Here is a 13,307-nt window from a genome sequence, read left to right on the forward strand (position 1 = left end):
AAAATGTTTTACAAGTTTAAAATCAAATTAAATTAAATAAGTAACTAAAACATGAAATACTGCGAGTCCTGACTGAACCACTTAGTGTATATTATAACCAAAAATATAAAATTAAATATAAATTTTAATTCAACCAATAAACTTCTAGTAGTTTCAATAAAATTACAAATTACTAATTCGGATTCAAGTTATACTCATTAAAGAATACAAAGATAAGTATCTTTAAAAAAAATTCATAAACTAAAATTATAAGGAAGGTAACAAATAAATAAATTTAATTATGACTTTTCCCTAAATTTCATGAAGGCTAGAGTGACCTTAAAATGAAGTTAAGTTATTAAAACTGATCAATAAAATTATAGAAAGCATGGTACCTTTTCTAACAGCAGCTTTATATACATTAATTTAAGAGGAAGCACTCCTCAGCACTACTCTTTCACAATTTATTTTCATAGTTACATATGTCCATTATTATTTTATACACTTCTACCATAACTTAAACTTATTTTATTTATTACATACAATTATTTTATTATAAAAATATAATACTATAACTTTCATTTTCTGAAGGTTCTATTCCTCCAATGGCACAAAAACTAGATGATTGATTAACCAACCAAAATTTATTTTTGTACAAAAAATATTTAAATCAAAATTTTGAGTAAACTTTGGATTACAATTACTCCTTTTATTCAGTCTAATATATACTACATTTAGAAATTTATTATTGCTGCAAAAAAATATATATATATGTTTATAACACCAGGTTACTCCACTTTTTTGCTCCACAATATACCACTAGTTTCCTGGAAATGTTTAAGCACTGTTTATAATAAAATAACAGATCAAATTCACACAGTTTTAACCTAATCATATCTGCTAGATGGACCCCACTGAGGTTTTATTCATTTCTCAAATAAGCAAAACAAACTTAAGTTGATGATGATTATAAAATGCAAATAATCAATAAGGAAATATTACAATTTCTGATCAATTTTATAGCTTTAGTTGGACTAAGACGTTAATAGTAGCCAATAAATATCTTCAATTACTTATTCATAGTTATTCCAACAGAAATGAACCCAATGTATAAGTAAATCTTAAGATGATGTATTAAATAAGAAAGACAGACCAAACTCTCGGAAATAGAAGTCCTAATCAACTTAGGAAACCAGACCAATTTATATAAACTGTTTTCTAAATATACAATAATCAGATTATTTGACAATTATAATGTTTCCATTTTATTACTAAATTTTTGTTTTGATTTTGACCATTATCTGAAGAAACATTTTTCGTTTGTCAACACTGAAGAAAGGTGGAAATTGTCACATTTAATAATTATAATGCTCTTCAAGGCTTTTGATAACTTTATTTGACATATAACAAACAAATCCCTTTCATATTCTAAACCTAGATTGTTGAATTGTAATTCTGAATTATTATATTGCTACTAAAAAAACAAACTCAATTGAGTCATGAACAAATTATGTTTAATTTTCTTTGTTACTTTCTTTCTACTGGACAAATTGGGGACTTCAAAAGCTTTCAACTTTCTCAGATTACTGTGTACAAAATACATCTAAAGTACAAATCATTCCTAATATTGTTCTGATTTAAATTATTTTAGTTTTCAATTGTAAATAATTTCATTATCTTTTAAATGAATGGATATTATCTTCATGAAAATATATAGTATCTCAGTTATTCAAAAATCAATTTCTTTTTTTTATGTATTAAAAATAATTTTTTTATACCACTTAATTAAACCGTGTCCGAATGTTTTAAAACCCAACCTTATTGCACACCTATAGTATAAGGGTAACCATTGTAAATAATTTCAGCTTTATAACCATCGTCGTTTTTGAGATAAAGTGATCAATAAATCAGTGAAATATTAAAAAAATTCACAGCCTAATTTTATTATAGAGATAAAACGAATCAGAATGAGATTCAAAGAAAAATGGTAATAAAGTTCATAAAACTTATATTAAATAAAATATCATAAACAGTACAAAATGCTCCACACAAATCAAGTTAGGAAAGGTTAACTTAAAAATTTAACTTCATAAACAATAATAACTAAAAATTAAAATGAAAGAAAAATATGAAATTAAAAAAAATTTACCTCGGCTTCTTGCCGTGCTCTTTTTTCTTCTTCTTCTCTTCTTTTCCTATTGTTTTCGTTGTCAGCTTTGGCTTCTCCAAAAGCAATTAAGAATGTATCAAAAACACCAAAGAATTCATCAGGTTGTACAGAACTATTGTCCTCACCAAACAAACGTACAGCTCGATCGAACTGAAATATTTTTTTAATATAAGATAGAAAATAACAACTTAAATTAATTTCTCAAGTACAATCATATTATATGAATAGAATAACAATTTTCAATCTAATCAAGTACCTTACATTTCATATAACTCAAAATGTAAATAAAAATAGTAAAAAAATAAATATACCCTTGTTTTCATATCATGAAACATATCTTCGAGTTCTGTGAGCCTACAAGTAGCCACCGCAACAAATTCTTTCATAACTGGTAGAAATCTGTCGCCAGCAATAACTGGTTGTGTTCTTTGGAATTCCAGCTCCCTTTCGGCTTCTCTTAGATTAGCTTTCAGCTGAGCCATATCCTTTTCCAATTCTCCCAGGCTGGAACACAATAAATTAAAAATTAAAACAAAAAAATTTTTCATTTTATCCGAAATTTCATCATTATAAAAACATTAACCATAATATGAAAAATCAGTAAACTTGTACTCTGTTCGTCCATTGCAACAAAGGCTAGCATTGCATTTACCAGCCCAATCCACCTGTCCCTGTCCTCACAGACTAGGTACTTGATTTTTGGAGGATATTCATATGCTTTTAAGGTTTTCAAAGAAATTAGTCAAAGATTGCGAAATTTTATTATGAAAGGTGAGTCGGAGTAACTGTATAATTGGGATAAGTGCATAAAAGGGCATTTTTAAAAAATTTATTTTGTTGGGATGACTACCACATATGGTAATTTTAAGTAAATCAATCAAATTATTATAGATGGTAGCCCTCCAAAAAAGATGAATTTGAGAAAAATCCAGGTCTTCAGGTCTTCATCAGGGGTTGTGGCGTGTAGAGGGGAAGATACACCTCATTATGATACTCCTGTAATTATTGGAAGACAGTCTCAATACTATCAATATATTGAATGAACTGTATTGATACAAATATCGTAAGCATCAGACAGAAAGTACAGATACCACAGAATATCGGAAGTATCGAAATATCTTTGGTTTCAGTAAGTTTAACAGTGTTTAAATGTGGACTGTCCTATGCTAAAAATTTCATAAAGATAAAATTAATTATATGATTCTTAAGAACCTAAATGAAGAAAAGGAAGATTTTGAAGTATTATATCTTTTAAGCCCTTTAATATATGAAGCTGAAAACCAATAACAAATAATGTTCTGTAGAAATAAAATGGCAGGCTGTGGCAGAATTTTGGCTCCAGAACAACAGGAAATATATTAAATACTGAAAAGCTTATTCTTAAATTTAGTTTATAATGAAAAGTCGAATTTACCTCACTTTAGCTGCTTCCCTTACATGAGGCATGTCTTCTTCCAGTTTGAGGGCATCCTTGAACTGAAATCAAATTTTCTAGTTAAATATAGGTAAATTAATATACAAATTTGTATTAAATACAAAATAAGTTTTGAGAAATTTATCAAAAAAATGTTTTACTTAGTATTATTTTTTCTATATAAAAGGAAGATGGTAACTAATGGATGGTTATAACTATAAGTTTTGTACTTAATAATAGTTTTTATTGCTTTTTTATTACTGTTTAAATGCTTTTTGACCGCACCCAGCCCATCTTCCGTTCACTAATTACACAGTAAATCAACGATCTTCCACTATTTTATCTATTTGGTAGCACTGATTCTATTAATAACTAACTTACAAATGGAATCAATACTTCAAAATCACAAAAATACAATTATTTCATGAACAAATTTTATTTATTTTAATAATATTTAAAAAAAATATTACATATTCAAGAAAAAAGTTTCAATAGCGATAACATTTTTAAATATCTCAAAGGAATCATAATGGGAAATAATGTCACAGAGGTATAAAAGCAATAGTGGCAAGAAGAGAGGACATGATTGTAACCTTAATTGAACTTAAATCCTTAATTCAAACAAAAAAAATCTATCCTCAATTCCTCCGTTGAGGTAGAAAGGCTTGTATACTTAACCTCAGTCCGTATCCTTTCATGGAAATTTAAGTCCCTACAGAGCTTTTTTAAATGGCTGTCAAGTCTATGACTTCAAGAATATCTTGTATTTGTCGCTCAGCCTTTCAACTAGGCTACTCAATCCTGCCTTCTTTCATATTTAACATTTATTATTCATCGTTCCTTTCACACCATTCATTAACACTTCAGAAATTCTTGTACTACTAACATGTTATACTATTTAGGAAGGCTTGCACTAGGCAAGTTTCATGTTCAAGTAACCCCTACATGATCTTAGTTTCTTGCTTTTACAAACTGAGACACAGCTTAGGATTGCACTATCTCATCACAACAAATTAATAAAACAAACATCGAGTCTGTAAAAACTGTATTAAAATCCTAAAGACAGGAGAATGAAAATTCTGGTTTAAAGGAAATAAGAAGTTCTGGGGATCAACACTTTAGAGTGTTAGGTCCCATTCTATACTTGTCATTCACTAGGGGTTTACTGAGTAGAATTGAAACAACTGTGGCAACATTTGCCGATGATAATATCTTGGTTGTAGGTGATGAAGTCAAGGAAACAACAAAAGAAATTCAAAGCTCAATCACGGAGATATATGACTGGACAAAACGCTGAAGAGTAACAAACAAGAAGTTTCTTACACAAATACAATTAGGTATTTAAAAATGACACTGGGTACAAGGAACAATTGGAGAGAATATTTGAAAAGAAATAATGTGGAACTCAACATAAAATTAAGAAAAATGTCCTGGGTAAAAATTCACAACTATCAGTTGAGAAAAAACTTTTGTTATACAAACAAATTCTAAAACCCATCTGGATACATGGAATTCATCTCTTCAGTTGTGACTAGGAAAAGTAATGTACAAATAATTCAAAATAAAGTACTAAGAAGTATAGTTGACGGTCTGTGCTACATTAGAAATGACAATCTGCATTGAGGCTTTAAAGTCAACCTTGTTAGTGAAGAAGTAAAAAAATATGCAGATAATCAAGACGGGAGAATACAAACTCTTGCTAAACCTGAAATGTGGTGCTTGGTTGAGGAAGCTCCTCATCAAAGAAGATGGCTTAGAAGAGAGAAGCCTTTTGACCTAGTAGCTAAGTAAATTACAGATTATATGGTAAATTTCACGTGGAACTAGCCAATGGGCTCTACCCCACAACCAATATTTTTATATGAAAGAAGAGCAACTTGTCAGGTTAGCTCAGTTGTTTCAGTGGGTTGGAGTCCCACACTACCTGAAGGCTTGGTGCTTCAAGTGTTTACTGAGATTTCAATCTTGTAAATATTAAAAAAAAAAACCTTAGAAAACAAATCATACAATATTTCTGTAATGAAGAACTAAAATTGTATACTTACCTTATTCTGTAAAACTTCAACAAGGTAGTGCAATAATGTTGTGCCTTTAGCTTGAGAAGACTTTGTATCAGCTAGCCTATTCAGAGAAGCAAGCCTGAAACCTGAAGCATTCCCTCTTGCTCCCCGATTCATGTAGTTTCCGAGAGCTAGGACTAGTTCTAGAACTTTCCTTAGCCGTCTCGATCTAGAAGTTTCTCGAGATGCTTCCATCACAGCTTTTATTCTTGGTTCAACTTCACCTGTCCAAACGGCAAACCTTTTCTTAAAGTGCAAACATCTCAATCGCTGCTCATAATGAGGAATCCTATAACGAAGTGTTAGTTATGAAATAAAAAATTATAAATTTCCATAATTTTTTTTTTTTAAATTAGAATTAAATAGTACTTCGATATTTCATAAAGGAATCGGTCTGCCCGGGCAAGGGAATCAATCTCATCCGAATGTTCTTCCAAAAGAGCTGCTTCCTCGGAGCTGGGGGTAAATTTTAAAAGTTGTTCGACCATGTCTGGAGGAACTTCATCCCTTGAATCCATACTCATGATCACTCTGAAAAAGGAGATAATTGAGCACTATTAATTTAAAAAGTATTTTTATAAAAAAAATATTTTCAAACTCAATGAAACAAAATAAAGTAGCAAATACTGGAAAATTATTTACAAAAGCAGAAAGAAATTTTAAAAAAAATTATATTAATGGTCAGAAATCAATAATTAGTTTTAACACTGATAGCCAGGCAAATTATTTTTCTGATCTTAATAATGAAGGCCAAACGAACCCGAAGGTTCGATGCCGATACCACTAATCGCTTTCTACATACATCCTTCTAGTGATGCCCCTCCAAACTCAATTCTACTAAATCAGTTTTAATTCTTTTTCTGATCTCATTTGTGATTAATATTATTATAAAATTGTTCGTACCATCTATAAACAAACCAGCAAGTTATTTTTTAATTTTAAAAGTTTTTTTTTAAACAAATTATGAACTGTTGACAAAACCTAGCTACTGTCTTAATAAAAATAAACATTTTTAATTACAAAATTAATAAGTTGTATTTAAATTACTATTTATTATGTAGTAGGAAACAAAATTTAAATTAAAAATCAGAAAAATACCGGCTTTAACAAAATACATACTTTGTAATTTCTTCATCTGACAGTTTTAATTTTGAAAGTAGAATAGTACAGTTTTGAGCTCGTCTACCATCGATAACTGAAAGAATTTTGGTTTTATTCTTGCCCAGTTGTCTTAAATCTTCTATTGAGCCATCATTCTGAAAAGAAGAAAAGAAAAAAAATATAGATAATTCATAGTAATAGTAATAAAAATAGTACAAATAAATCAATAAAAAAAAACTATAAATAAAGAAATCAGCCCACAGCATCACATGATAGGCCTAAGGTATAGGCACCCATTCTCATTCACCCTTCATATTCTTGAGAGAGTAAGACCAGAAAAAAAATTAAAGAGTTATAAAAATGACAATATTTTTTACTTAAGTACCCATTCCTACAGCACAAATAAGTATTTTCAAAGTTACTTTTTCTCAAAACAAAAACTTTTTAAATGTTGTATGAGAAAAGTAAAAAAAATTTTCCCACACATGGCAAGTTCATACCAAAGATGATTTACTGCATTAGATCATGATATGAGACATCTATATCAAATAACGTAATTCAGCAGAAATTCATATTGAAAATGCCCGGAGACACTGAGGCAAAGTTTTCTCTTTTGTTGTAATTTAAATTTTAAAATTGAGAAAATTAATTTTATTATTGAATAATTTCTAATTCTTGTTATCTCCTATTTAAATGGAGCATCAATTATGTATAATAATTTTTACAAGAAATTTTGATTCCTTAAAGCTCAATTTTATAAATATAACTACAAGCAATAAAAAATATTCTAGCACTACATTTAATTGAATAAAATTTATAAATACAGTAATATGAGTTTTGAAATTTCCCTAAAATGTAAAGATTATTACAGAGATTTAAAACAAAAAAATGGATTAATAAGGAATTTTAAAAGATAATACTTACAGCAACACCATTCTTCTGATATGCACAAAACAGCCTATCAATAGCATCTAAGCCAATAGTACTGTATAATTTGGTATCATCTAATTCGGACCATACAGTTCCTGTCAATTTGGTATCTGGCAGCTTGCTCCAGTTGAATGACTTTAGGGGATTCGAAGGTTGAGGAACGGTCTTCACCGGGCGCTGGGGGGCAGGGGGTGCGAGCGGGACTGAGCTAGGTGGTGGTGGGGGTGGTGCTGGACCTGGAGGAGGAGGTGGTGGAGCAGGAGCTGGAGGTGGTGCGCTTAGTCGAGGCTCATGGCCATTTACCATGTTCAGTCCCTCAGCCTGTAAAAACAATAAACTGATTATTAGACAACATTCATTAAAAATAAAATTAGTGAACTAATTTATAATAACTGCAAAGGAACAAACATACAGATGATTTAGTTTAAAAGAAAATTAATTATTCTCACTTTTGCATCATCAGGTATACAGCCTTCACTAAGCAACGCTTCCAATTTCCTTCTCTCACGCATTTCTATTTGCAGTTTATCTTCTACTTCAAGTAGCTTGTCCTCGATAGCACCAAGCTTTTGCCTAGCTTCGAGATGTCCTGCTGTCTCTTTTTCTAGCCTTTCCTTTACTCGTTGGACTGATGCTTCCAGATCTTCCTACAAAATTAGAAGACAAAATATATAGTCAAAAATATAAACAAGCAATACTTTGTTCCATGACAATACAGAACAAAATCAGGGAAATATATAATTTTAATTAGGATAAACAAGTGAAAAAATAAAACAATAAAATAATTTTAAAAAATATGAATGAGATGGTCGGGGTTGGGGTCAAAAAGAATCAACAAATAGTTAACAACTATTTGTTTCCTTTTGACTACACACCTGACCATCTTCATATCTTGACAAAATACAGCCAATTATTTATATACTCAAAAATATTTTATATCAATTTTCAAAAAGGTTATTAAGATATATGAAATGTTTACCTTTTCCTGAGTCCTCAAATCTAGTTCTTGTTCTTTTTTAGCCAGCTTCGTAGCCATTTCAGTGTTTTCTTTTTCCAATTCATCGGCCTTATTCCTAGCAGCAACTAGCTCTTCTTCTTTGGCCAATCTATTAATTTTGCACATTTTAAAATAAACTTTTAATGATCAAGTGGAAAATGGAACAAAAAAAATATGTGAATAATAAACTTACAAGTGCACAATTTCCTTAACATTTATATCAATAGCTGTGATATCGTGATTGCTTCCGGATTCACTTTGAGTTACGATCTGTTGTACCAATCTATCAAATAGCAACCAGTGCTGAGGCAGAGCACCATAGTCAACTGCAAAATATTAATCAGAGGTATTTTCATCAATAAATAAAAAAACAAGATTTTAAGGAAGGAAATGAAAAATGAATCTTACGAGGTAAAAGAAGTAGGTGTTGTAGAAGTGATATTAAATGTGGATATGCATTTGTATGGCTCAACTTCCTTCGTAACACATCAAACATAGATGATGCACTTGAAATATCAACTTGCTCCTGAAATCAGTAATAATTAATAATCTTAAAATTATTGGGTAATAATAATAGATCAAAAAATAATGTTTACCATTTCAAACTTTCTTGCCAGTTCTTTCTCATCTTCATTCCTTATCATCTCAAAGAAGTCTAAATGCCTAAAAAAATTGTTATTTAAAAAGTTAGCATTTCAATATTAAGCAGAAAAAAATGAATAATTGATAACAAGCAAACAAAATAATACCTGTCAAGAGTTTGGTTTTCATGTTTCCTAAGTTTATTGATAACATGCTGAATTCCAAGCATTAGAAATTCATATCTCAAGTGAAGCCTGAACTCGAGGGATTCTTGTCCAGGACCATACGATAACACAGCATTAACGAATGACATAAGTGCTGTTTTAAGAGCAACATCATCTTTGTAAACTCCTGTTGATTTGTCTAAGTCATTTACAATACCCTAAAAAAATTTTTTTAAAATGTTCAAAAATAATTAAAATATAAAATTATAATAGTATTTTAATAAATTAAAAATATAATACCTGAAAACGTGATCTCTCACATGAATAGGCCTGGTAATGCGTCATTGCATCTAATACTTTTTTGTGTCCTCCTGGCACCAAACATACTGCACCCAAAATTTCGAGAGCAGCTGTCTTAGTTTTGATGTTTTCTGACCCGAGACTTTGAGCTATTATATTAATCGCATTAGCATGAGCCAGGACATGGGCTCTTCCGGTCTGAAATTAAAATATATAATGAAAAACAATCTAGATTCTAAATTTAATTAATTTATTTGAACAAAATAAATGTTTTCTGACATACATTTTTTGATACGATTGTGTATTGCAATATTGTATTATCAATTTTGAGTAATAGTTATAGTAAACAAAATAAAAAAAGAGAGAAAGTTTTAGATTCTTTATCAATGTTTTTAGAAGAGGGAATTTCTAAATAAATGGAAATAGGTATGGGATTTGTTTGTCATAAATATTTTTCTAAGAAAAAATATATTATAAAAAATAAATATAAATAGAATCAATAAAATCCTTAATTAATGTAATATCAGGACTACAAGTACCATTTGAAATTGAATTGAATAATATGAAAATTAATAAATCGAGTTCAATTTGGAATCAATTAATTTACAATGGATATATAAAAAAATATTCCTTCTTCAGCTGAACCATTACATAAAGGTTATTTTAAATGAAGGTTTTATTTTTCTAAAATTATGTAAAAAAATATAAAATAAGCTTAGAGGAATAAATAATTAAGTTAAAAAATAATTATTAGGTAAAGAAATAACTACAATATCTTATTCATTTTAGTTCATTAATGAGCACAAAAAAAATCTATATAAAATTTTAAGTTTTAATTTATAAGTTTTTTTAAGAACAAAAAAATAATTTTTGCACATTTACATAGATTTCTTTATACTTACAGAATTGTTCATAAGGGCTTTGATACACCCTATTAAAGATGTATGAATAGAACTCTGGGCAGTATAGTAGTCCATCGCTTGTAAGAGAGTCAGAAGGGCCGATAGACCATCTCCTTCTAGAAATCCTTGGACGAAGGAATGGGGTTCAGTCCTAAGGGCAGTTTTCACAGCGTCTAATGTCCTCGTCCTGGAACTGATCTCAGCCTCTTCTAAACCTTCACCTGATGAACAAACCTAAAAAGAAAATAATAAAAATAAATAGAAAAGCAAATTACATACTATATAACAAATACCATGAAGAAGTTAAAGGAAAAGTTGTAATTCTATTCAATACCATTCTTATCCTCTGGTAAAAACACTATATTTTTTCTGTAAAGCAATAATTGTGAACAACAAATAAACAAGTGTTCAATAGAGCTTATAAATTATTTGTTTATTTGTCTACACTATACCCTTATAATAAGATAAAACAAATAATCCTTTGAAAGATGTTTTAATAACATAAATTTCTTTTAAAAATTGAGTTCTACGATAAATAAAATGTTTTGCAGTCTTACAAAAAAGTAGCTTATTATATTATTGTATGGCATTGCAACATACTTAATCTGACAAAACATGGTTTCGCAAAGATTACTAATTATCTCTACTCAGCCGGTGCATTTGTTTTTCAATCATCAGCAGCCACACAAACTTTCTAACAGAGCCTCAGATGTCCAACATGCCTGGTACTGTGTATTTTAAACCTACCTGGTCATTTCTGACATTAGGGAAGAGGGAGAGAGGGATAAATTAGTTTGTTTTGATTTGTGCTTGTAACATGATTAGCCCAGCAAAGTTTTGATGATCTAAAAAATTCAGATACATCCATTTTCTTATCATCTGCACTTGGTTAAGCATTAGTCCTTCAGATGCCTTTTCCACAAATACAAATGTACTTTCCTTCCAAAGCTAAGGAGGACCTGCTATTGAACTTTAGTTTTAGTCAAAGATACTAAGCCATATGAAAGTACTGGTTAATAATTACTATACAAATTCTTTCTTTGGAGGCTTTGGAAAATGCATCACTTAAATTTTTTTGAAGAGAAAAGTAGGTGCAGTTTGCTGAAAGGATTCATCTCTGTATTTCTTCCTCTCTCATTGCTCTCCTTATCAAGCAGAGACTCTAAGTATATAAAGTATCCTACAGTTTTATCGTCCTATCAAGACATGATTTTCATGGGTACTTTGTTTTTCTAGATTGATAATTAGGCCTCGGCTTGCTGCGGACTCCTCTGATGTCCATTGCTTACTTGGAAATTAAAGTTACTTTATTGCACTATAAAAATAAAATCTAGAAAGAAGAAAACATAATGCTTTGTCATTAAAGTAATCAGGAATTTACAACAACATGGTTATCCTTGTAGTACATATTTTTGTTTTCTGTTAGGATAATTTGAATTCAAAATTTAACATAAAAAATAGAGATTAGTATTGTGAAGCTTTTATTTTATCATTTAAATATTTATCATTGAAAAGATGCAATCCTATGAAGATGATATCATAGGAAATTATTGTTGATTACCAAGACACAAGTTACTTACTACCCGTAACTTGTGCCTTAGCAATAATAGATATCAATAAACCAAATGGTGTAAAACAACTGTCTGATGCTCTGAGACAACATCATAGTGAATTACTGCTAATTACTAAGGCACATGTTATACAGAGCAAATTTCTGTAGGACATGGAAATATAAAGCTTTTTAAGAAGTTTAACCTGGATAATAATAAGTAGATTTTTTTTAATGTATTTTTCAAAGTACTATTAAGTCTTTAAGGTATTCAATTTTATAAATGTTGATGTTCCATCTTGAGTCAGCCGATATGAATGTTAAGTATTTTTATATGTTTAACATAATATTGTGACACAAGAATTGGATTTCCACATACAAGATATATGATTAAGATAGTGAATGTAAAACTAAATATCAGTTGTAAAGAGGTTATCATATGTATATTTTATTATGTTTATGTACAAATTGAATTAACAAGGTATTATTCTGAAGATATTCATACACCCCCAGTAATATCAAGTTCTCTAAAACGTTTCAGTTTGATTAGAATAAGTAGATTTTTTCACACCAGTTCCCAGACTACTATAAATCATACCATGGGGGCAGTACTATAACTAAGTAATTACAAATTTTGAAATAATAGTTTCATATATAAATTTTTTGTTAGGTTAAATCCATAACATGCTACAACTGGGTAAATATTATTGGCGATCCACATGTGTATCATTTCCAAAAATAAATTCCATTCGATAATTAAAGAAGTCCATACATGTGATTTTCTCAAAAGTCTGCATTGTAGTTACTTACATATTTGCAGTTTCCATTCCAAAATATTATAAAATTATAAATTTAAATAAACATGCTTACCATTGGGAGACTCTTCATACTTTCGATGTAGTTCTCAGGAAGCTGAGATAAATCACTAGTCCCTGTCAAATCCTGTAAACAGATATTACAACCATATTAACATAAACCAAACAAAATAAAACGCTAATACTGGAAGATTATTGATTGACCGTGTGTGAAGATGAAAGGAATATGGTCCGGGTGCGGTCAAGAATAACTCAAATAGTAGAGATATACTAATTTAATGAGCCAACGTTTCGCCCCACGTTGCAGGGCTTCTTCAGGGCTATTTTGACGGCAGTCAAAACTA

General features: G+C 29.7%; 1 protein-coding gene across 5 annotated transcripts in view; it reads right to left on the reverse strand.

The window, feature by feature from the left end:
• The window catches only part of DAAM (disheveled-associated activator of morphogenesis-like protein), a 297,495-nt gene that overhangs the window by 10,487 nt on the left and 273,701 nt on the right, over positions 1–13,307 (reverse strand). For all 5 annotated transcript variants that reach the window (XM_067049899.1, XM_067049901.1, XM_067049900.1 and 2 more), the window contains exons 4-19: positions 13,019–13,090; positions 10,600–10,833; positions 9,698–9,895; positions 9,401–9,615; positions 9,248–9,314; positions 9,060–9,177; positions 8,845–8,977; positions 8,634–8,760; positions 8,104–8,301; positions 7,649–7,975; positions 6,743–6,879; positions 5,993–6,154; positions 5,609–5,912; positions 3,564–3,625; positions 2,461–2,653; positions 2,129–2,299 (exon numbers count right to left, since the gene is read on the reverse strand). In XM_067049899.1, the coding sequence (XP_066906000.1) occupies positions 2,129–2,299; positions 2,461–2,653; positions 3,564–3,625; positions 5,609–5,912; positions 5,993–6,154; positions 6,743–6,879; positions 7,649–7,975; positions 8,104–8,301; positions 8,634–8,760; positions 8,845–8,977; positions 9,060–9,177; positions 9,248–9,314; positions 9,401–9,615; positions 9,698–9,895; positions 10,600–10,833; positions 13,019–13,090 (2,718 nt within the window). The remainder of the gene's footprint in view (positions 1–2,128; positions 2,300–2,460; positions 2,654–3,563; positions 3,626–5,608; positions 5,913–5,992; positions 6,155–6,742; positions 6,880–7,648; positions 7,976–8,103; positions 8,302–8,633; positions 8,761–8,844; positions 8,978–9,059; positions 9,178–9,247; positions 9,315–9,400; positions 9,616–9,697; positions 9,896–10,599; positions 10,834–13,018; positions 13,091–13,307) is intronic.

The sequence above is a fragment of the Halyomorpha halys genome, unplaced genomic scaffold, assembly GCF_000696795.3.
Source record: "Halyomorpha halys isolate HHAL.00 unplaced genomic scaffold, Hhal_1.1 Scaffold675.1, whole genome shotgun sequence".
Classification (NCBI taxonomy): Eukaryota; Metazoa; Arthropoda; class Insecta; order Hemiptera; family Pentatomidae; genus Halyomorpha; species Halyomorpha halys.